Source organism: Sylvia atricapilla, chromosome 4, assembly GCF_009819655.1.
Source record: "Sylvia atricapilla isolate bSylAtr1 chromosome 4, bSylAtr1.pri, whole genome shotgun sequence".
Lineage (NCBI taxonomy): Eukaryota > Metazoa > Chordata > Aves > Passeriformes > Sylviidae > Sylvia > Sylvia atricapilla.
Window position 1 is genome coordinate 62,468,507 of NC_089143.1, and position 22,359 is coordinate 62,490,865.

Consider the following 22,359-nt stretch of genomic DNA (forward strand, 5'->3'; position numbering starts at 1 on the left):
AAGAAGGGCATAATGGATGAAGCCCAATGTTTGCAAAGGAGAAAACCAGTTCTGTCCAAAACTTCGGAGCAGGCTAGACCAAGACAGCATCGATGCATACTCGCTTCGTGAGCAGAGTCTGACAGCGCACCTCGTCCTGCCAGCGAACAACAAAACTTGCTTTAGGGATCTGACTGGTTTCAAACCCGTGCGCTCTATGAGGCGGCTGCGGCGGGGTAGAACCGGGGGCCGGCATTTCAGCACCGCCCGGAATGGGTTCTGCAAGCCCGAGGCTCCGCGGCCGGCCAGGCACACGGGGCAGCTCATCCTCCCGCTGCCGGCACCGCGGGATGGGCGCGACGTGCGGCCGCAGGCACCTGTTCCGACACGGCGGAGGGGCAGCGACACCGTGGCGCGTTCCTCCCCTCGGCCTCGCTCCCCGCGCCCCGAACACGGGCTGCCGCGGGCCGGGGAGCGGCGGCGGGAGCAGGGGGCGATGAGGGGACGCGGCCCCGCGGGCAGGCTCCGGCCCTCCCGCGCCCCGCGGAGCCCCGCGGCCCGGGCCGGCCCCGCGCAGGCGCCGAGCGGCCGCGCATGCCCGCAGCGCCCCCGCGCGCCCGGCGGCGGGGGTGGGCCGGGCCGGGCCGGGCAGGTCGCGCGCTGCGCCCCCGCCCCTCCCGCGCGGGGCGGCCCCGGCCCGGCCCGGCCCCGGCCCGGCTCTGCCCGGGCGGCGCCGCCGCTTCCTGCTCCCGGCCCGGGCGGCCGACGGACGCGGCCTCCGGGCGCACGGGCACGGTAAGGGCGCGGCGACGGGTGCCGCCGCCGCCGCCGCGGCGGGCGGGCGCTGACAGGCGGCAGCCGCCCCTGCGAAGGGGCCGCGGGGCGGTCTGCGCTCGGGGGAGGCCGCCGCGGCGTGTGGGACGGCCTCGAGGTGGCGGGGCCGGGGGTCGCTCCGGCGGCACCTCCCACCCGCCGCAGCCGCACTTTCGGTTTCGCGCGGGGCGCGGCGGAGCAGCCGGGGCCGTCCCGCTCCCCGCGGGTCCGGGCCGGCGGCGGGCGGTGCCCGGCGCTGTCACCGTAAACAGCCCGCGGCAGCGCGGCCTCCCGCGCCGGGCCCGCAGCCTCCCGGGCCGGGCTGCGCGGGGAGCGGGGCGGCGGCGGAGCGGGAGGCGGCTGGGGCAGCGCCAAGGGGCAGCGCCTTGTTTACACGGGGCGGCGGGAGAACATGGCAGCCCGGGTGTGCTGGACACTCGCTGTCATGCGTGATCGCCTCTGCCGTGCCTCGTCCCTCGCATCGCTGGGCGCCCTGCGCTGCCTGCGCCGCCGAGAAACGGCACGAGTCTGGCGTACTTTTCATGATGCCGTGACCGTAAAACGTCGCGCTGGGTGAGCCCAGTTCGCGTTTAGCTGTTATCTTTTTGGATGTGTTCCCTCTTGTCTCTTGAATAATTCAGTTTTTCATTCTGCCCGCTCCCTCCCTTATGGCCGGTCGCTGTTGCCTTTCTTGTGACTTTTCTTTAGTCATTTAACTTCTTTAGCAAAGACAGCGCGACCTTACTGTATGTTTAAAACCGGGTTCTGAGTCTAGTCCTTGTTGCTTTCCCGTCTCCTCTCGCTCCATCTCTTATAGTGGACAGGATTAGTTGCTTTCGGAAAGGTGCTGTAAAAAGGATGGTTCTTTCGTGTGGTGCCATCAGTGACATACTCTTACATCTCTCAGGTTTCAGTAGTATCTGGTTCAGAAGATGCCTAAAGTTCAGACTGTTACACACATCTATATGTTCAATAGTCTCATCAGCAGCTCCGGGGCTTTATCTTCATGAAACTGACTTAAATCTTACAAGTTTTTGACCTTTAGAATGTGCTATCAAAGCTAATCGTGGGATTTTAGAATACGTGTGTTGGGGTTTGTTTTTTAAACTTACCTCCTCACCATTGAATTTAATCGTCTCTGTTGCTTTATTATGTAAAATGATGAATAATTCCTCCCTACTCTGGCTTGTGGAGGAGTGGAAATGATTGTTAAGGACCAACAATCAATTGTCTGGAAAGAGAGGTGCAAATTAAGGGAAAGTGTGCGAGACTTCTGTCAGAGGAAAGAGAAGGTTACAGGGTATCTTTAAATAGAGAGCAGTGGGAAGAGAGCTTGCTAATAGGATGAGATGCAGGAAGGTCCAGAAGAAGCCTGCTGAAGCCACAAAGCTTTCTGCAGAACGTTAATAGTTTCTAAGTGATTATAAGCTTACATGTTTTGGGGCTCATCAGCTTTAGCTATCGAGGTTTCCGAGCAAACTTTAGATGTTCAGGTTATGGAATTTTATATTTATGGAAGGAGATTTTGTAGTGTTTTACTGGAGTTGATGCATCATTAATTTGATTCAGCATAGTAGTTTCTGTGCATTCAGCAATAAACGTATTGCTTTTTAGCATGAAAACTTACAAAGTCTGGTGTGGCTAGGACTACTTTGCCCATCCCTCATCTTGATTTGTATTTTAGAAATTTTAGTGCTTGGTCTAAATTGTAAGGTACTGTAAACTGCATGGATTTTAAGGTACGGTGTGGATTCTATGCTCCCCTGACCTTGTGGATTCTAAGATTTACTTTGTATCCTAAGTTTGATATAACCCCTGCAACAAACTTCAGCAAGAAGTTTAGGGGATTCTTTTCCTGCTCAGACAGCTTTTTCAGTAACTTAATTTCTCAGTTCTTAGACTTGTTGAATTTCAGAAAAAGAAAGCCAATTTGCCATTTCTTCTGCTCCTGCCAGTGTGAATCAGCTAGCCAGAGCTGTAAATATGATCTGGGAAAACGTCTTTAAAAAACTTTTCAGTCAGCCTGAAATGTTTTACAGAGTATGCTATGGTTTGTATGTATCAGAGTGATAGTGGCATTTACTGCTGTATTTGAGGTTCTGCCTCTGAAAGAACACCTTAGTGCCCTTAGGAAGCCTTGTTCCTCTTAATGGCATTCTGCAGTGATCTTGGCCGGTGGATTTCTGCACATATAACTAACTGTTTTCAAGCCAACTTTCTTAACTTTTTAAAAAATTAAACCAAAAGAAGGCTGTTTTGAAAAAAAAAAAAAAAAACAAACAAAAAGCTGTATGTGATGCTACTGCTAGCTGGAGTCCTGCACTTGTGCTTGCCTCTGTGTAGGTATCCACATAAATCTCAGGATTTAGGATATGACCTCAATAAAAGGGGGATGTTGTTCCGAGTACTCTTGTTGTGGTTCTGACCGCTGGAGGAGCAGCTGCCTCTGGTCACTGCTGCCCAGACTTCTCTGTGTTTGTCTTGTTCTCCTGTGTGGGCATCTTTTTTCAAGCATTGTGTTTTGAGTTTTTGGTTTGGTTTTGTTTGGGTGTTTTTTTTTTTTTTTTTTTTTTTTTTTTTTTTTTTTTTTTTCTCCTCCTAGGTTTTTTTACAGTTCAAATGAAAGTGTGCTAAAGCTATTTGCAGAGTTATATTTAGAGTTTTGTTTTGAAATCAGTCCTAAATAGCTTCACTCTTGAAGTCTGGCCTAGAAGAGATGACCTTGTCTACCATCCTTTCCAAACTGTTTTTAATTCTTATCTTTTACTCTGTGGAGCTGCATTTTTGCTTCCCTGTTAACTTGATATGTGGTTATGCACAGGGGAATCAACTTAGATCCTGTTGTAGTGGGATGTGTTCATCACAGTTGTGATTTGCAGTGGTTTTGAACTTTCTGCCAGAAACATACAGAGAACAGTTTGGATTTCTTGTAGACTCACACTTGGATACATGATGTAGGTCAGATAAATGTACTATTCAGTATGGGAATGAGCTGGTATTTTGCAGCCGTTTTGACAAGTGCCCTGTAGCCTCTGGAGACTTGCTCTAATTGATTGTCTTGACCAGTGAAAGTTATAAAAAAAATTTGAGTCTTCTTTGTGTGTTTTGTAAATAGAAAATTCTTGCTGGTGAGGCAAAGTATTCAAGATTCAGAATTTTTAGTTTGGTTGGGGTTTTGTTTTTTATTATTTGATGATGGGAGCATGTAGACTTATTCTTGTTTTCCCATGAGATACGTATAAAAATAACAGCAGGGATGTTTTTGTGGTTGTAAGGATTTTTCCAAATGTTTCAGAATTAGTTTTTCTCTGAATTTTCCATTACCGGGAAGAACAGGAGTGGATGTCATAACTGTAACAACATGATTTGGTAATTCCTTTTGGAAGTGTTAAATTTACTGATGTTATTCTGTATTTTGCCTTATTGTAAGCATCTATCCAGAGAAGAATTAAATTTGTAGTGTTCATTTTTTGTTTTAATTTTTAATCTTTCTGCAGATTGTTCTGTAATTCAAAACTAGTACTTTGACCCAGCTTCTGTGCTGGCTAATTGTATCACTGGGGACAGCCTGGTCTTACAAACCTGAATCATCTCTTACTTTAAGAGTCTGAGGCTGATTGTCTTTTGGCCTTTTTGGCTCACTTAGTCTTGGGAATTGTGAATTTCTGAGCTGATTCCTGGAAGTGACCAGGCAGTGTTTTTCATTTTACAGGAATCAAATGAGTTGGGACTTGCTAGAGAGAGGATGGGGAATAGATTCAGTGTCCTACTGGAATTTGAGGGAGAAGCAAAAAGTCTTCCACAGAGACATATTTCATAGGGAAAGGGAGGAAGGGAGATGCTGGTTCATTGAGAAAGGGCTGTGTCTGTCAGAATCTCACACACATGTGGGTGTGTGGGTGTGTTTGAGTGTCTGCTTTAATTTAGAACTTCCAAACCAGACTGAACTGAAACTCTTTTACCTTCTCACTTGCTGACGAGTGGGCTTGTTGTTTTCTCTACCCTGGCAGAGTTTTGAAAACATTGCTGAGTGTCAGTATGAATTTCAAATCCTGTAATATAAAGACTTTGAGTACCTTGAAGGACTATTCCACATATCCAGTCTGAAGATACAATTATTTTTATGAGTGCTGAGATTTAGCATCTCACACATTCTTCTTTGTACTTTCTTCGCCCTGTGAGGTCCTTACTAGGATTTCCCACCTGGGAAATGAGGATTATCATTTATGTTCCCTTATTTTGGGAATTGCCTTAACTTCATTTCTATAGGAAATTGGTGATTCATGTAGAGATAGATCAGCATAAAAGTAATCTAAACCTTTTGTAACCTAGGAGACAGAAAGAACATGTTTTTGAGAGAACCTGATCTTGCAAACAGTATTGGGTGTTTTCAATTGCTGCAATTTGGCAGTTACTTGGCCACCTGTGTGGGATTATACTATGTAAAATATAAATATGCAGTAGTTGTGGTCTAGTGTATGATTGTTTATTTGCATTAATATTTATAATTAGTGGTTGTTTGCTTGCATTAATATTCTACATGAGAGTGAAATTCGCTTTGTGACGTGTTCAAGCAGAGGTACCGTATGAAGCTCTGTGTGTTCATGTGGCTAAGAGTCTGAGTTACAGGAATAATGCTGATGTTTGAAACAGGTTGGAACATCTGTGCTTCCAATTTGAAATGCAGTTTAATTTCTTTGGGCTTCTGTTTTGGGTTTTGATTCATTGGCAATATTTCTATTGTGTATATAAATGAAAAACTGTAGAAGAAAAGGTTTTGCAGCAAAACAGATCTTTTTCCTTTGGATTGATTATTTTAGTGTATTAATAAACAGCTGGTTTTCTACTTTACATATTTTTGAATTCAAAGATTTTTGGAATAATTGATAGTTAGGGAGTAGGCTTTTTGTTCTAAAAATCTGGAGGGTGACAGGTGTATATGGCTCCAAGGAATGAATGCCTGTTAAAGGCAAGCCTGAGTCTTGTTTGGGAAGCAGAGGAAGCCTTAGCTTTCTTCTTCAGCAAAAAATGGTGCTAGCTTTAGAAGTGAAACAATGGAAAATAAAGTAGTAACTGGAGGGAGGTTGTGCTGTTACAAATTAAATATGGTTAGGTATGAGTGGTGCTTTGTCATGTAAAGTGGACTGCCTATGTGAGCAAAAAAAAAAAAAAAAAGCCTTTTTTTCCCCTAAATTACATACAATTTTTTTCTTTCTTTTGAAATGTATCTTGTGCTTATTCCTTGCTTAGTTTGCATCTGGCTGGGGGGGATGAGCATTTGTAATTGTTGTGAGTGTAACCCTGCCTGTAGGAAGCCCAGTTACTCTGTGTGAATCCAAACAAGCGTTTCCCTAAATGTGCAAGATTACTTTAGTTTGAGCAGGCTTCCTGCTATTGAAAAGCAGACTCACAGAGTTTGCCCACTGGAGTATTGATGATATTTTTTTCTTCAGTGAGTGTTACATGGTCCTGTTTTCTTGCAGACCTCAGTGATTGTTGTAGCCTTCTGATGGAGGGGTTTTATTAAAAATGTTGGGGCAAATTCAGACTTTTGTTACAAAGCACTGATCTCAGTGTTTGCTGATGCCCTGTTTTGGTGTAGACATGCAGCGTGCAAGAGATTTCATAAACATTGGAAGGCTTTTGAGTATAAATTATGCAAATAACTTAAAATTATTTTGTGTTTCAGCAACCTCTGCCTAGCTGTTTAAGAGCAGTGGATTTTGAATTCAAGCCTTTGATATCCTGAGAGAGATAACAGTTCTCAAAGAATCTTCGGGGGATGCACCATGACATCAGTAGTGATTGACAATGGAGGCCCTGCCCTGGAGTTTGACAGCAAGGAAATAAAAAATCAAGAGGTTAGAAAAGTAAATAGTACTTATTAACTATCCTACTTTGAAACCTTTTATCCTAATTTGAAAGAAAATTTCACTGTAAACTTGCTGTGAAAACAAATGAAATGGATCTGAGATTGTTGTGTAAGGAGGAAGAGTGCAGCCATTTTTAAAATACCTTTTAGCAGAAGACTTTGTTACCACAGCAGTGGAAGCAGGAAGTTTTGAAGTCTGCAGTACAACTGTAGGCTGGGTTTACAAAGTTATGTTCTATACTAAGCTTTCTTTAAAGGTCTCAGATGTGTCTTGAGGTATAGAACAAGTTGAGCAGAGCGATACATTGACCCCTTTTAAAGTCAGCCAGCACGGCATATTTTATTGTATTTTGCATTCTTATCAACAAATAATAAATATATTCTACTCTCCTGTAGCTTTTAATAAACAGAATCTGGCAGGATTCTTCTTCTGCAACACTATAACTCATTATATATGTTTTTGCAGCCATTTTGATCCTTCAATAAGTAGAGATGAGCATATAGGCTTTGAAGTAGTCAGTTCTTCTGTAATAACTTATGCACTTAACCCAAAACATGTGTTCATAAGACACAGGTCAGATGTAGGTATCTTGCAGTGCACAGTCAAAGCCCTTTGTTACCTTTCATCGAGCAGAGGGAGGAGAAAACTTCCCACAGCTGAGTGTCTTCATTAGAAAGTGTGCTCTTTTCTAATATCTTAAAGCTGTCTTGTGCTTTAACTTTTAAGTCCTTAAACGCAGGAAAATATCTTTGAGATTTAGAAAGCCCCCCTCTAATGGCTGATAATTATCTTTTATTCTTTTAATCTCTTGCTTTGGAAGAAAATTTCCTTTAAAAAGGTTTAAAATTATTATCAATATTTCATAAAGCATGTAAGAACATAAGAGGAATATACTGATGTAGAGTTCAATAGTGCAGTATTTAGAGCATTTTTTTTCTTTTCTTTCCTTTTTTTTTTTTTCCTTTCTGTAGGAAAATGAGCCAGTCTCTGAATTCCCAGCAGTGGTTGTGGAGCCAGTTCCTAGTGCCAGACTAGAACAGGGTTACGCTGCTCAGGTCCTGGTTTATGATGATGAGACTTACCTGATGCAAGATGTAGCAGAGGAACAAGAAATTGAGACTGAAACTGTGGAAACAGGTAGACTTACTTAATTATTTTCTTCCATGAGGTTTTTGTACTTCTAGAAATCCCAAAGGAATGTGTCTACCCACGGGATGGAGGTCTTGACATGTGTTCACATCTCTTTCCTCTAAGCTTAGTTTTGTTTAGGCTTCATAGGTGACAGGATTACCTTGGCAGGTAAAAATGTCACTGTACATTCAGGGTGCTGCATTGTAACACTGTGTCTCCTCCCTCACGGGCAGGCAGATCTTCATTTATGTCTTAGCTACATAATTAGACAGGGAGTTTACTAGACAACTGAACTTGGAGTTTTTAAGTATCAGCTGAGCCAGGAAGTTGGTTAGAATTCAGTTTTACACTGTATGTGAGCCACACAACTGCAGGGCAGGTAGAAATAGAGAATGTGTGGCTCTATTTACCCCATCTTCCAACTCTTTCCCTTTCCTGTCTGCCCCTTCCTATCCTGTCTTTTTGGTGCAAGAGTTGCTGGTTTGGTTGCAGGAGTGGGTGGCAAGGGAGAATGGAGTTGGGTTGTTACTTCCTGGGCAAAAAGCCTAATAGATTGAAATTAACACATCTATCTATAAAATAACAAGTTAGGAATGAACAAAGGAGTGGAGCTTTGCTGTCAAAGCCGAAATGTTTAGTGATAAGCACAAATCTTTCTATACACCTCTCTCCAAAGAACAGGATCAGGAGGTTTGCATTTTCTGAGGGGCACCAAAGTATGTTTAAAGTGTCTGCAGAAACAAAAGCTGTGCTGCTATAGCAGCCTGATGACATGTGACTGTTGGGCTGTGATTCCTGCTGCCCTTCTTCTCTCTTGCTCTCTTGTGTTGCCTCTCATACTTCTCTGTGCTAATTTTGCAAGAAGAAAACTAGCAAGGAGACCTTCAACTGTTCTTTATTTTTGTTGAGTTAGATTTCTGCTGGGTTAGCAGAGTGTTGGAGTAGGGAGTTTGTAGTACTGCAGCCAAAGGACAGGTCCTCTTGGGCACTCCATACTTGAGTGGTGAGACCCACTTAGCATATGGCTCATATTCTGGGGCTGCCTAATTTAGAGCTGGAGTTTAAATTCATGATGTCAGGAAAGCAAAACAAAGGTGGGAGACTCTGTCTCAGCTGTTTAACTTGGCATCCCATTAAGTCTAAATGCATTCCCATCAGATTAGCTAAGTTTCAGTGCAGATTTCTCAGTAAACAGAGGAAGCAATTGTTCATACATCCTTCTCAAGTTGGATGTTACTCTCTAGCACTGCAGCAAAAATCACAGGCATCAGCTTCACAAGGAGGGGATGAACTAATGATGCAGATTTTGGGACAGTACTTAAAATTCCATTCCAAAAATTTTGAAAGAAATATGCTACTTAGAAGTTCAACAAATTAACAGGAAGAGAAGTTATGAAATAATGTATTTCCTAAATTTAAGTTCTGACTATGGTATTAAAACTTTTAAGATTAAGGTAAGTGAGAAATGAAGGTGTTCTTCCCAAACTGAGTTTTACAACTTAAGTTTATCTTTGAAAACCTTTAAGAGCTTATACTTTGAAGGTTTTTGTATTCAGAAGTTGTTTTTTAAACATTAAATATGCTGTTTCTTTAGTAGATTAATGGCAAACAGAACAGTTATTTTAGGATAAAGAGCTGCTGCAAATGAACTCTTTAGGTTTTTAAGCATAATTTTATGGCCATAGTAAAGTGGGGGAAACTGCAATGAAAACCTTGTAGCTCTTCTATAGGAATAGTTTTATATAAGCTGCTGTTCAAAGAAAGGGACATGGGTGCTTCCAAGATTGATATTTGAAAATATAGTATTAAGATTTAGAGGGCAGTTGATCTGATAATTTGATGTCTGTGGCTGGAGATGGTAAGAGATCTGTCTTGACTGAGTGTAGCTTGATGTTTTCTGTGTTGCTTTTGTTTTTCACAGTTTGACATTAATATGTTCTTAAAAAATCAATGCGATAAGGTGATATATTTAAATCAGTTCATATATTTTTTGTTTAAATAGTTTTGATCTAAGAATTAATGGGCAGTGAAAAGCCAATAAACAGTGGAAGAGAAATTAAAATTAATGAAGATTTTAAAAACCATGGATGAACACCCATAGCTACAGTCTATCTTTTAAGGATTATTTGTGTAATTAATTAAAACCACACTTACTAATCCAGTGTAATTATACATGACAATGAGTAGTGGTCCTTGCACAGAGCTAATGTCACTGTTGGTGAGAGGTTTAGGCTGTTGTGAGGGAGGCAGTCCTGTGGGGCATGAGTTGTGACTGTCATGTTTTGGCCCAGCCAGGAGTCTTTCTGAATTGTTTCTCATACAGAGAGGTAAAATGAGCTGAGAGAAGGTATGAAAGCCCCGAGAAATGTTCCTTTTGGTAATGCACCATTGTTAGCAGTGAATTGCAGGACAGTGAATCTGAGTGTGCTGTTTTTAAACTTTAATTTTGTAGTAGAGATGCTGGACTGTGGGGAGGCAGCAATTTAATGTAGGAGAGAGGTGGTAACAGGTGCCATGGTAATTGTTAATGGGGAAACAGGCTAAGGCAGTAAACAAGGTACAATGTTTAAATTGCGTTTTAAGGTGTTAATTTTTTGAAGTGCATACCTTTATTATGCTAATGATCCCAATTTAGAGAGGTGCATCAGTTTCATTTCTGTACATCTTAGAAGAAAAATGTATTGTTGCTAAAATAGTCTCAATAGATTCTACTTCATAAATGACAGAATTAATTGCTACAAAATTTTTCATGTGATTTGAAGAAATTATTATCGATGTACCAAGAATGAGTAGACTTAATACCTTTTGTGGTCCTAGGTTCTACAGACAGCATGGTAAATACTAAAACCCATCTTAAAGAATCCTTGGCAGTAGTTGAAAAGGATCCCTTTTCAAATAATACTTCCTCCTTTGTCAGTATCTTTCCTATTGGCCATGGACCTGATTTTTCCCTTTCTTGTGACAGTTCATTGGCAATTCCAATTACTACTGATTTACATGGTTTGTAGCATTGCAACACACATTCATATAGCCTTGGGCTACTCTGTGGTTAATCTAAAGCTTTATAATTTATTAAAATGTAGCATTATTCTAGCCTCCAGATATAGGGATCAGTACTTGTGTGAAAAATGTTGTAGGGAAGCTGCTGTGGGAAAATTTACTTTGGGCACTAAAGAGATGATCTATGTTGGTTCTACTTGTGGTTTGCTATTCTGTGAATGGGTTAGAACCTGTCTGGACTATAAGGACAGTCAGTGCTGAACCATGGGCAGAATCAGGATCTGCAATGTTGTTTTTAATTAAAAAACTTCTCACATCTATGAATGTTAAGTGTTGATGACAGTGAGGCAAAATTATTCCCCTTCTGGTGCATGTGCTGTTGTGTAGTGCTTGGAGCAGTTATGCCACGGGTGTATACATCTGTTTTCAGTAACATTCTTAATTCAGAAACAAAATGCAGCTGCAGCTTAGATTTTATGTCATCTTTGTTGGTGTTCCCTTTTCTGAGAAATTATGGAAAAGAGCTCTACAGCTGCTCCATGGGCCATAGTATTTTAACATAATGATAACATCTGAATTGTGGTGGCCAGTCCTTTCTAGATTTTAGGTTTCTGCCTTGCAGCATTCAGTGCTCCATTCATACTGAAGGCATGCTGCAGGACTAACTATTTTGTAATAAAGCCCAATTTAACTGCACATTTCAGGCGTAATTTTTATTTTCTGAGGCTGACGTGAGGCTAATTCAATGGTTTGCTAGTGTGGGGCATTATGGGTTGGACTTCAGATGAACAGATAGATTTTCCTCTAAACTTCCAACTCCAACTGCAGCTGGGAGTGAGAATTTGTGGGCTGTTACTCTGAAGACTCAGCCACAGCATTTTACTAATGCGAGCTGAAAAATTTGAGGGTTTTAACCTTGAAATTAGAATGCAATGGGGCATCCAAACCTATTGTGGTATGAGTGTACGAGGGTTAATGGTGTTTATTGGCCAAAAATACAGTGACAGATTATTGAGAGTAATAATTTTTAAAGGTTATCTGCATATTTAAAGGGAGTTGTGATGGACAACAAAATGTAGGATGAGAATAAAGCCATGTGTTTGAGTTGGGCATTTAAAAACATTCAGTGGACTTATAGAATAAGTGTGTTGTTATCAGAAAAGCCTTAAGGACTTCAAAATTGTACATCTGGGACAGAGAAACTACTCAAGGGTGGCATCGTTTATATGTCAGCTATTGCCAGTCTCAAACACTGTTGATTTTGTAAAACCATATCGAGTGCTATGCAAATACCTGAATTATCATTGTCTAATAGACTGCCTTGGGAACAAGGAGCTTCCTTATGCAGCAGGGAAGTGTAAATATTGATTGTTTGTGGGTTGGTGATTGGTTGTTGTTTTCCCCAAGACAGTTGAATTTTCTTACTCTGCATGCACAAGTAATAATACTGGAGTGTAGACGCTTGGTATTTTGATTAACTCTTTCTCAGTTTGTCAGAGGTAGTGCCAGACCCTGAGGATACATTTGTTTTTTCTGTTTGGAATCATTAACTGCTGTATGAATAGTGACATCAGGATCCTGAGTCCTGCTCTCAAAGGTGCAGATTGTGACACCCTCTTGGCTCTGGTATTGTTAGACTTTATAAGGTGTTGTCAAGAAAATGAGCTTGGCATAGTCATGGCCCATTTTCTCAATATTTCCCTGTGTCTTCCAGGGACACTTTGTGGTTATTTTGCTATTCGGGCATTTTCTACTGTCGAATGCACAGTGGATGACATTGATGACATTGATGTGCTGATAAAACAGATGGCTGCATTTTCTTGTATGTTTTCTGGCATTTAACTGTTAAAAGTGTTTCTTTGTGTTATTACCTTTGCAATGCAGTAATAGCTGTCAACAGTGATGGCCTGTTGAAGACAGCAGCTACTTCTGTAATTAGATGGGAATTTCTTTGTGATCCTGGGCAAAACTGACTTTCTGTAACCTTAAAATCAGTAGATGATTTGGGCACTTGAGACAGGGCATTGCCTGGACTTCTGAAATTACTTGCAGCTTTTTGGAGTGGTTGGCATTTCAGGATTGTTACTCTGTTATCATTTGCAATATATCAGATTGCAAATACTGCCCTCAGACTGTGACAGGCTGATGCTGGCCAAACGCCAAGGGCACCAGCAAAAATCATTTATTCATTTTCCTCTGCTATAGTTAAACAGAAGAGGGGGAAAGAAAATTCATGGGGTGAGATAAGGATTAGGAGAAAAACACTTTAAGGGCAAAACAGCCCTAAAATATTAAAAGGTATAAAGAAAAATTTATTAACAGAATTGAAAGAGGATAATGAGAACTAAAATAAACTGTTAGAACACTTTTCCCAACCCCCAGCTCTTCTTTCCTTCCCACTTACAGCACAGGGAGACAAAACATGGGATTTTTAGTCAGTTTGTCACTTAGAAAAGTCTTTCTTCAGTTCACTTAGGGAAAAGAATCTCTTTTGCTATGCCATGGGGTTTTACCTACAGGAGACAGTTCTCTGTGAGCTTTTCCAACATGGTTTTAATTTATATGGCTAACAGTCCACCCAGAACCTGCTTGCAACATGAAGTTCCTTCCATGGGCAAAGCAGTCTTCTCACAACTGCTTTTTGTGGGTCATTTAGCTTATGGCATGCAGTTTTTAAGGATATAGTATAAAAGCAAGGGTCCTCTTCCTCTATTTCTGAAAGCAAGGGTTTTCCTTCTCTCTGTTCAAGCCTCTCACCTGATCACAGCTTTTCAGCATCCATGCATGAGAGCCTTTTTCCCGTGGGCTGTGGGTGAATGTTGCATCCCCCCATACACTTCATGAATTGCAGGGAAGCAGTTTGTTGTGTTACAGTCCCCACCATGCCTTGGGGAAGAATCTCAGCTCTGACGTCCAGAGCACCTCCTCCTCCTCCCTCTTTTGCCTCTTTTATGATAATTGCCTTTTCCTAGGTTAACTCTGTCTCACCAGAATACCACTGGAATCTTCTGTGGCTAAAAGTAATTAAATGAACACAGTTTTTCCTTTCTGGTTAATTGTTTGCTGTCAGTGAAAGGACAAGGTGCCATTGGAAGGCTGTACTTTTAGCATTTCAAGCTGCAATGCTTGTGAAGTAGTTTTCCGAGAGAAACTAGTCTGTTAGCAAAGAATGTTTTCATTGTATTTCTTTGAGCTGTAGGAAACATAACTTTGTGTAGGAGGCTATGGGAGTGGACAATGACAATTCCTCTATAAGCACTGAATGCTCGGTTAGTTTTGAGGTCTTTGCAAGGAGATGCTTAAGATGATTGATGATTCTATTCCAATCCAAGTCTGCAAATCTAATGAAACCCAGCAGTTTTTCATATTTTGAATTTACATCTGCTGTTTGGGATGAAATTAGTCACATCCAGCTGCTTTTTTTGGAGTTATCTTTCAGTTCTTAAAAGAAATCAGAATGAGTTTTAGCTGGTGTATATTGCAGAGAAGTGATATATTTCCTTTATTGTGGACAAAGTTGTCCATATTCCTTAACCAGAATGCATGAGCTGATAGATATTTTACTTTTCTGTTTATACAAATATGGACATACAATTCACTTGTCTTAAAGTTACTTAAAACTTATGACAAACAGGAATGTAGTAAATAGAACCATCATTTTGAATGGTAACTTTCCAGCTTATTACACATTTTGACTGGTTTTTTTTTCCTGGTGGTTGGTAAATGTAGCATGTAGGTCTACCTGGCTATCTTGACAGCTGAACTTGTGCATTAAAAAATTACAAGTTTAATCTCTGGATACTAACAGTAAACCCCTCAACAATAAACAAGGGGAAATAAACCTGTTTCTGTCTGACAAAGACTGATGCTGGTTGGGAATATGTTCCTCTACTTATTTTATTTTTTTTTACTAATTTCGTGCCAGAGAAATAAAATTTCTGCAATTTCCTGTGACCTTGTTCCATTACAGTAAGTATTTTTTGCTTCATTGGGCCACCTACTGAGTAGATTTTGTATCCCTCTTTGTTAGCCTAAAAAGGAGGCTTTAAAAGTGATTAAAAAGTTAAATGCACGTTTACTTTTTTCCTATTGCCTTTTTCCCCTGAAATAATAAGATTTTATTGGCATGACAAATCCATCAGCATTCATAAAATACTAGAAATCATATAATTTAAACAGATAAAACTGCAGGACTTTTGGAGAAAGTTGCATTCCTCCTTAAAGACAATGTTATGATTTAATACTAATATAGGTAAGGTATGCACAGGTCACTTCATAATTTGTTGGCTTTTTGTATATTCATCTTAAAAGCGCACAGGCTCAGATTCTTTTCGGTTTCAACTGATTGGAATCCCTTGGGCATCCAGTGATGTTCTCTCTCTGTGTATGATCAGAGAGAGGGAAGAATCAGAACACTTGTGTGCAGCTGTTCAAGCCCACTTCATGTGCACTGGCAAAAATTGTGCTAAGTGTGTGCTTGCAGTAGGAAATAAATGCTACTTAGGAAAGTGGTATTAAACCAAGAACTTCATGTTTAATTTTTTTTTTTTTCATTTTGGACCTATGGGGTTTGCCAAAAGTTAGACAATGCAAATTACTTGTATGCACTTATTCAAGGAGTCCACACATCTCAGGCAAAACTTTATTGGGTATGAGTCAAACACTTCAGTTTGTGACTGAAAGCTGCAATCAGCAAACAATCCTCACTGAATTATGCAGCAATCAAAAAAGGAAAATACTATGAGTGCCCCTTTTCCAAAGTATGGTAGTGTGAACTCCTGTTGGCATGGGTGTGGATCTTCAAAGGCATTTAGCATCTCAGTACAGCTTTTGATCTGGATCTAAACAGACGAGCTTTTAAACTGTATTTTACTGCTTGAAGTGTGGGTAAACTATAATTTTGAACAGGAGCTACACAGGACAAAGTGACAGCACTACATGGTAATTGCACTACTCCGTACATAAGCTGAAGCCATGGTGTTGCTAAACTACACCATGTAAGGCTTCACTTCAATCTGAGGATGTTGTAATGAAGGAGTATTAAATTTTATTGCCCGTTTAAGTATGTGTCTACCTAGAATGCCTTTTCTTGTCCTTGGGCTTGTCTCCACTAAGAAAATTTCTGCTGGAGAATACAGCAGAGTCCCCTAGTGGAAATACGCTGATGGAAGGAATTCTTGTTAGTTCTGCAGTTCCACCTCTCTGAATAACAAAAGCTGACAGGAGCACTCTGCTGTTGGCTGGATCTGCATGAGAGCTTTTTGCCCTCACAGCTGGCTAGTTGCCTTTTTTGTCCACGCTTCTGGCTGTGGAAGGATCTTAACTGGCAAAATTCTAGCACAGACTTACCCTTAGATATTGTGGGCTGAATGTGAGAATGAATGATGTTGCTTGCAGGTCTTGCTCTTTATCTGATGAGGCACTGAACAAATTTAATGCCTTACACCCAGGAATAGATGACTGCTGTCTACAAAATGCCTGATTTTTTTATTAGTGTATTATAAATATTATGTATAAATACAGTCATGAAAATGTATTCCTGTAATGTCTTGAGAGTTGTAGTGGAGGAGTAGGAGTTATCAAGAGTTTGAAGCGCTGAATTTACCAGCTGGAGTTGATTTTTGCTGGATGATATTTTGTGATTTCAGTGCTAAGGAAAGCTGCTTCTAAATTGTTCCTTCTGATCTAGGTCCTAGGACTACTGAAACTTGAGAGGGGAAGAGGTTGTGTATTCTAAGATTGCAGCTGGACTCCTTCACCTTCTTTTAATGGAGCTGTGAAGATGTGTGTTCAGGGAAGGCACCGTAGGCAGCAGGTGTTAGTTAGATCCTTGGCTTAACAGTGCAGGCCTGCTCAGGTGTGTGTAGTGTTAAAGAAGGAATTCTGGTGTGCAATTTCCCTGCACAGCTCTGTGTCAGACATACGTGGCTTTTCTTGGTGCAGCTGCTCTTTGCATGCAGCTCTGAAGTTTTACCTGGGAGTAATCAGCGCATGGATGGGGTGGGAAGTGTGGAGAGTGCGTTCTCCTGGACTGGTGTCTCTGTCCAGGACCTGGCAGGTGTGACACAGGTGTTCTTCAGGGGGTGAGGATGCAACCCTAAAAAGTGCTGGTAGGGCTTCGGGTGTTGCCTTTTTTTTTTTTTTTTTTTTAAATTAAGAGAGCAATGAAACTTTTTCATCCCCGAAGTGTTTTTAGAGGTGAAGGATGGACGGGGCCTCAGGCTAACTGGAATAAGCCCTGTTACTCTAACGGAGATAAGGTGGATTCCAGGCACGGAGGACCGAGCTTTTCTGGCAAGTTGTTACTAACACAGGGGCCTCAGGGACTTGTCAGGGAGAAATCTTGTTAATGCGTCAGTGGTTGCCGCGGTGAGGACTGTCCGGCTTATCCCGGGTACGCGGGTAGCCGGTCAGACAGTGGCACCGGGGCGCGGAGGATGGAGCGGAAGGCGCTCGGGGCAGCTCCTTGCCCTCGGGCGCCTCCGGCGCCGTGCGGGAGGCGCGGGCTGCGCGGCGGGCGGCTCTCCCCGCCCGCGGGCGGCCCTCCCCGCCCGCGGGCGGCCCCGCGCTGCGGCGGGAGCCGGCGCGGCACTTCCTGTCTGGGGCGGGCAGCGGAAGGACCGCGCGCGCCGCCCCGCAGGAAGCGCTCCCGCCGCCGCGCGCCGTGGCGGTGAGCGCTCCGCCCGCCCGCGGGAGCGCGCCTCGCCGCCGGCCCCTGCGCGCGCCCGCCCGTCAATGTGAAGCCGCTCCGGCAGCGTAAACATGGCGGCGTCCGTGCATGAGGGGCGCAGGAACCAGCTCGACCTCCTCATTCGGGCCGGTGAGCCGCGCCGCGCCGGGCAGACGCGGGGCGGGAGCGGGGACGGGCCGGGGCGGCGGGGAGAAGACGCGGCGCACGGCGCGCTCCGGCGGCGGGCGGGCGGCAATGGAGGGCAATCAGGAAGTGATCACCTTGGTAGCGGCCGGCCCGGCGAGCGGCCGGCCCGCGGCACTTGCCTCTCGGCGAGGGCGGCCGCGGCGGTGCCGCCCGCGCCGGGAGTCGCGGCGGGGCGCGCGGAGGAGTTTAGCGGGGTTTTCGGAGGCTGGGGCGAGAACCAGGAAGTGCGCGAGGCTGTTGTCCTCCCGCCTTTCCCGGCCCTTTCCTCGCTCCGAGCGCCGCCGCCACGCCGTCCGAGCGGGCAGGCCGAGCGCCGCCGCGCACCGCAACGCAGGGCCGCGGCCCGGCCTCCCCGGGCGCCGCACCCCCGCGCGCGTCCCCCGCCGTTCCGCCGCCCGCCCCCCGTGCCCTTTTAAACTCGGCTCCGGCGGCGGGGCGGGAGGAGGCGCCGGCGGCAGGGCCGCGGCCCCACGTGTGCGACGCGGGGGGGCGGCGGCGCCCCCTCCCCCACGCGCGCCGCGTAGCGGAAGCGGCGCGTTCCCCCGGGGCCCCGCGCGGGGGAGGGGCGCCGGCCGCCAATGGGCGCGCGGCGGGCGCGGGAGTGGCGGCGCGGCGCTGGAGGCGCGCGCGGCACCGGGGGGAAGCCGACTGTAAACACGGAAGTGGCGCTCCGCCGCCGCACGTGGCCGCTCCCGCCTGCGGGCGCCCCCGGCGGGCGGGGCAAGGGCGGGCGGGTGCGCCGGGCCGGGCCGCCCGCGGCTCCGCGGCCGCGGAATTCCGTTCCCTGCCGCCGGCCCGGGCAGGTGCCGCGCTTTCTCTGGCCGCTCCTCCGCGCTGTCAGACCTTGCGACTCCCGGCCCGGCCGCTGCCGCGACGTGGGCCGTTTACCCGAGCTGTAACACTTCTTCGGGGTTGCGTCCAGAGTCCTTCAAGCTTTGGCCTCTTTCCGTTTTGTTCAATCTGTCTGACAGCACGATAGTCTGGCCGTCTCAGGACTTGTCTTTTAAAGTGCGGTAAAGCCCTTGGAGAACGAGCAAGGTTACAACTGACCCAGCCCTCAAATGCAGTGTCAAGCGCTCAGTTCTCCACCGGAGTTGTACCAGATCTGATTTTATTTTTGCCTTTACAACATAGAGCTCAACTTCTAAAAGTAGTCATTGGAACCATAAACAGTACGCTGTAGGGCATTAATAGGTAATGAATTGTGCAGTAACGGCACATGAATTTTCAGAGAGAGTCAAGCTTAATACCGGCTTTGCCTTGACACGGCAGTGGGTTTTTACAGGCCTAAAAGGTGAATGCTCTGTCGTTTACCCGTGTATTAAGGTACGCTTTCAGAAAGGGCCAAGTCACGTAATCATCGTGGTTTATTTTATTTAATGTGGAAAAATACCCAGGGTTTTTTGGAGGGGGGTGACCCACACCCCAGACATGCAAAAATAGCTCACTTCAAAGCAGTGAAGAACTGTTCGGCTGCACAACAGAAGGGGAGTAGGTCCTGAGCATTCACACACTTGAGTCTACGATGGAGCTTCCCTTTGCCAGTAGAACAACTCTCATTTCTGCAGGTCTCACTGCCGCGGATTTACAGAGCTGTTTATTACTTTTGATTGTCTGTGAATAGAGAACGTTTAAGTAGTTGATCACTGTGTCAACACCTTCTTAAGTCACTGTAACTAGATTGCTTGAGAGCAAGCCCTTAGATAAGCAATGAATTACCTTTGCATTGCAATTTCTGGTGTGCTTTGTCATACGGATCTCATTAGCCCAACCAACTTGATTTCTTTTTTTTTCCGTATTTACATTGCAGTGAGTGATACCTAGGCATGTCTAGTATTCCTATCATCATACTATCAAGATACCATATCTGTTTACTTAGTTTTGTATGTAGATGATATCACGTGAGGAATAAGTGAGGAATTCTTTATCCTAAGGGTTTATAATAATTATATGTTGCCTCTTCCCGTGGCTACTGGTTTCAGTGTTGACAAAATTTCAGTGTTTAATAACTGTGGGAAGTTAGGTGGACCAAAATTGTTACTGCTTAGGGTAATCTTAATTGCCAGTTGTAGAAGCAACTCCTAAATGACTTTACAAAGATATGTTTTGACTTTGTAGTTAATATTTCTGTCAATATTGGGCTGATAACGTGGCTCACAGCGAAACAAGTGTTTTGAGATCATTGCCCTCATCTTTGTTACTGATGTGCCTTTATGCAGTGGGTTAGGCGTCATCCTTAAACTGTTTGCAGCTGAGGGTCTTGAACAGAGGCAGGCTGAAGGAAATACTGAAAAACCCAAGGAAATGTTTTTTTTTTTTGGTTTCTAAATAAATTTCTAACATAAAACAAGCAGTGAACTGAAGAATGCTTTCTTTTCCAGTCAAGTTTTGCATATAGAAAGATTTCTGGGTACTACCTATGGAGGCAATTCAACTGCTTTTAATTAAGATGTCTTTCAGAACTGTTACTGACTTTCACTGCTGTTTTAAATGCTGAAATGAAACAAGCATGTGAACGCCACTAAACTTTAATGAGGTTTATTAGTGTATGTGTAGTCACTCTTTACTGAATTCCATGCTTGGAATTGTGAATTCTTCATTAAAATGTTGCTTTGGTTCCCTGATAGTATTAAAGGGTAAGCTCTTGCAGGTGCCACAGTTAAGTCTTGGCCTGGTAAATGCAGACATGGATAGCACTTCAGGTTAAAGGTGGGGAAGGGGGGGCTGTAGTGCAGTGCAAAAAGAGCTCTATTTTGAAAATTCCAGTCCTTTTTTTTCGGTCTCGTAAATTGCTTTCATTAATTTTGTTAGTCTTATGTTAAAAGGGGGGGTAGCCTTACATTGTAACCAAATGGATATGTTGCCACCGTTTTTTTCTGTAAAGCTGAAGTACAGCCCTGTCAGACTTAATTACCAAAGTTGGTGGTTTGTAACATCTGTTGAGAGCCTTGAATAATCTGCTGTGCACATTATTTGGGTAGAAAGTGGTGCTAGAAGACATTAGGCCGACAGTGAAGATGGACATCAGCTAGACTAGTTTTCTGTTTACACTTTAGATTTGAATTTGTTTTCTGAGTTGTTTTTTTTCTGTAAACAGATAAAAATTTTAATGACATATTTTAAAATGAAGTGCTAAGGACTCAGATTCTTTCATAAAAGCAGTAAGATGAGATTTGATTTAAAAGAATGGAAGATAAGTGCTGGTGTTAGCTCTGATGCGTTCTAGATCAGTAAAGAGCACTTCTCAGGTTACTCAGTTACCCAAGTGTGGAAGATTTACTTCCAGCCACATAAGCCACATTGCTTCATTTGGGCAAGTGACAGTTCTTTCTGGAATGATTGTATTGTATAACAGACCTACACCTTGTATTGTTTACTGAAACAGTGCAGTCTGTTTTAGCTTTGGGGTCTTGCATATAGTTGGTAGCATAAATATAATAGAAATAGAATTGGGCATTTTTGGAGAAATGGGTGTTGCACTTCAGCCTTTGATTAGAAATGTTTCTGCCCATTGCGATACTTGTGTGTCAAAGTTTTGGGAAGTTGTCTTTTTTTAATTGTGGAATCCTTCTCCTTTGTGTTGCTTTCCTCCATCTTTTTTTGTGAGAAGTGTTGGGATACAAGTGTAATTTAGTTGATCTAGTAATTTGCAAGAAGAGCTGCCTGTTCTTTTCTTGTCCCATCCCCTCTCTAGAGAGCCTGTTACCTCACTTCATCTTTTATGATTTCTTTTTTAGCTGTTTTTCAGTGTCATGTCTTCTATCTGTGCACTCTGACATGCTGTCTTCTGTTAGACATTTTCTAGCGTGTCAGAAAGATATTTTACATAAATTTGTGCTAAGACACATAATTTCTTCTTTTTTCTTCCCACTGTGTTGACGCAGTAAATGCACCTGTGAGCAAATGCAGACTCTTGATGTTCACTGGGCAGACAAATGCCTCTAAGGTTAAAACCATGTACTGGATAAAGGAGAATTAGTTGGGAAGACTTGAAACTTGGTAATAGAACTGAATTTAGTAAGTGTTATAATAGCTGTCCTTTTGGCAATGTTAGGTTAGTTTGTTAGCTGTCATGATAGACAGACAGCATGTGTTGTTCCAGCCAAAGCCAGAAGTGTTACTATTTTTTGCTTGATATTTTTCAGGTGACGGTTTTAGTGGAGTCCCAAGTAGCTCCCATTGGAAATGCACTTGTGAAGTGTGTGTTTGCAAACATCAGAGGCTTTTGTGGAATAGAAAGTGCTGTTTTTATTGGAAATGGAAGGGTTGCTTAGGGGAGAGGTCGAGTGGCTCCTTTGCTCTGCTGTTATGGTTTTGCAGTCTTAGTCCCTAATGCTGGTTGTATTTTCTTTCCCTCCACTCTGGTCTTTCAGCACAATATCCTAACACTGGAAAAGTACATAGATGGCTTTCTGCTGTCTTTCTTGCCTTGTTCCTGCCCTCTGCTAAGTACCTCTTAGTTGTGGTGCAGCATCTAAACTGTTCTCTCTAGGAAAATTTTGTATACTTTCAAGCATTTTGGAAGTAGTGGATTCGGTACCCTCTTAAAATTGAAAATTTTCAACTAAGTTTAAATTTCTTTGTACAAGTCCTTTATATACTGAACGTAATGACACAGAAGCAGCTATCTGGTTGGAGAAGCTTTTGCTGACATGCCTTGAATCTTACTGCATGCATCAGAATAAT

The 22,359-nt window shown here is 43.6% G+C and overlaps 1 protein-coding gene across 6 annotated transcripts in view; it reads left to right on the forward strand.

Annotated features, from left to right (window-relative positions):
• Positions 1-645: 645 nt before the first annotated feature.
• Positions 646-22,359, forward strand: part of ELF2 (E74 like ETS transcription factor 2) — a 32,512-nt gene continuing 10,798 nt past the window's right edge. The window contains exons 1-3 of one of the 6 annotated variants that reach the window (XM_066318137.1): positions 646-774; positions 6,482-6,662; positions 7,637-7,802. In XM_066318137.1, the coding sequence (XP_066174234.1) occupies positions 6,582-6,662; positions 7,637-7,802 (247 nt within the window). In that variant the 5' untranslated portion in view covers positions 646-774; positions 6,482-6,581. Of the gene's footprint in view, positions 775-1,183; positions 1,366-6,481; positions 6,663-7,636; positions 7,803-17,475; positions 17,617-22,359 lie in introns of those variants that run through there. The other 5 variants (XM_066318139.1, XM_066318138.1, XM_066318141.1 and 2 more) reach the window with 5 other exon arrangements.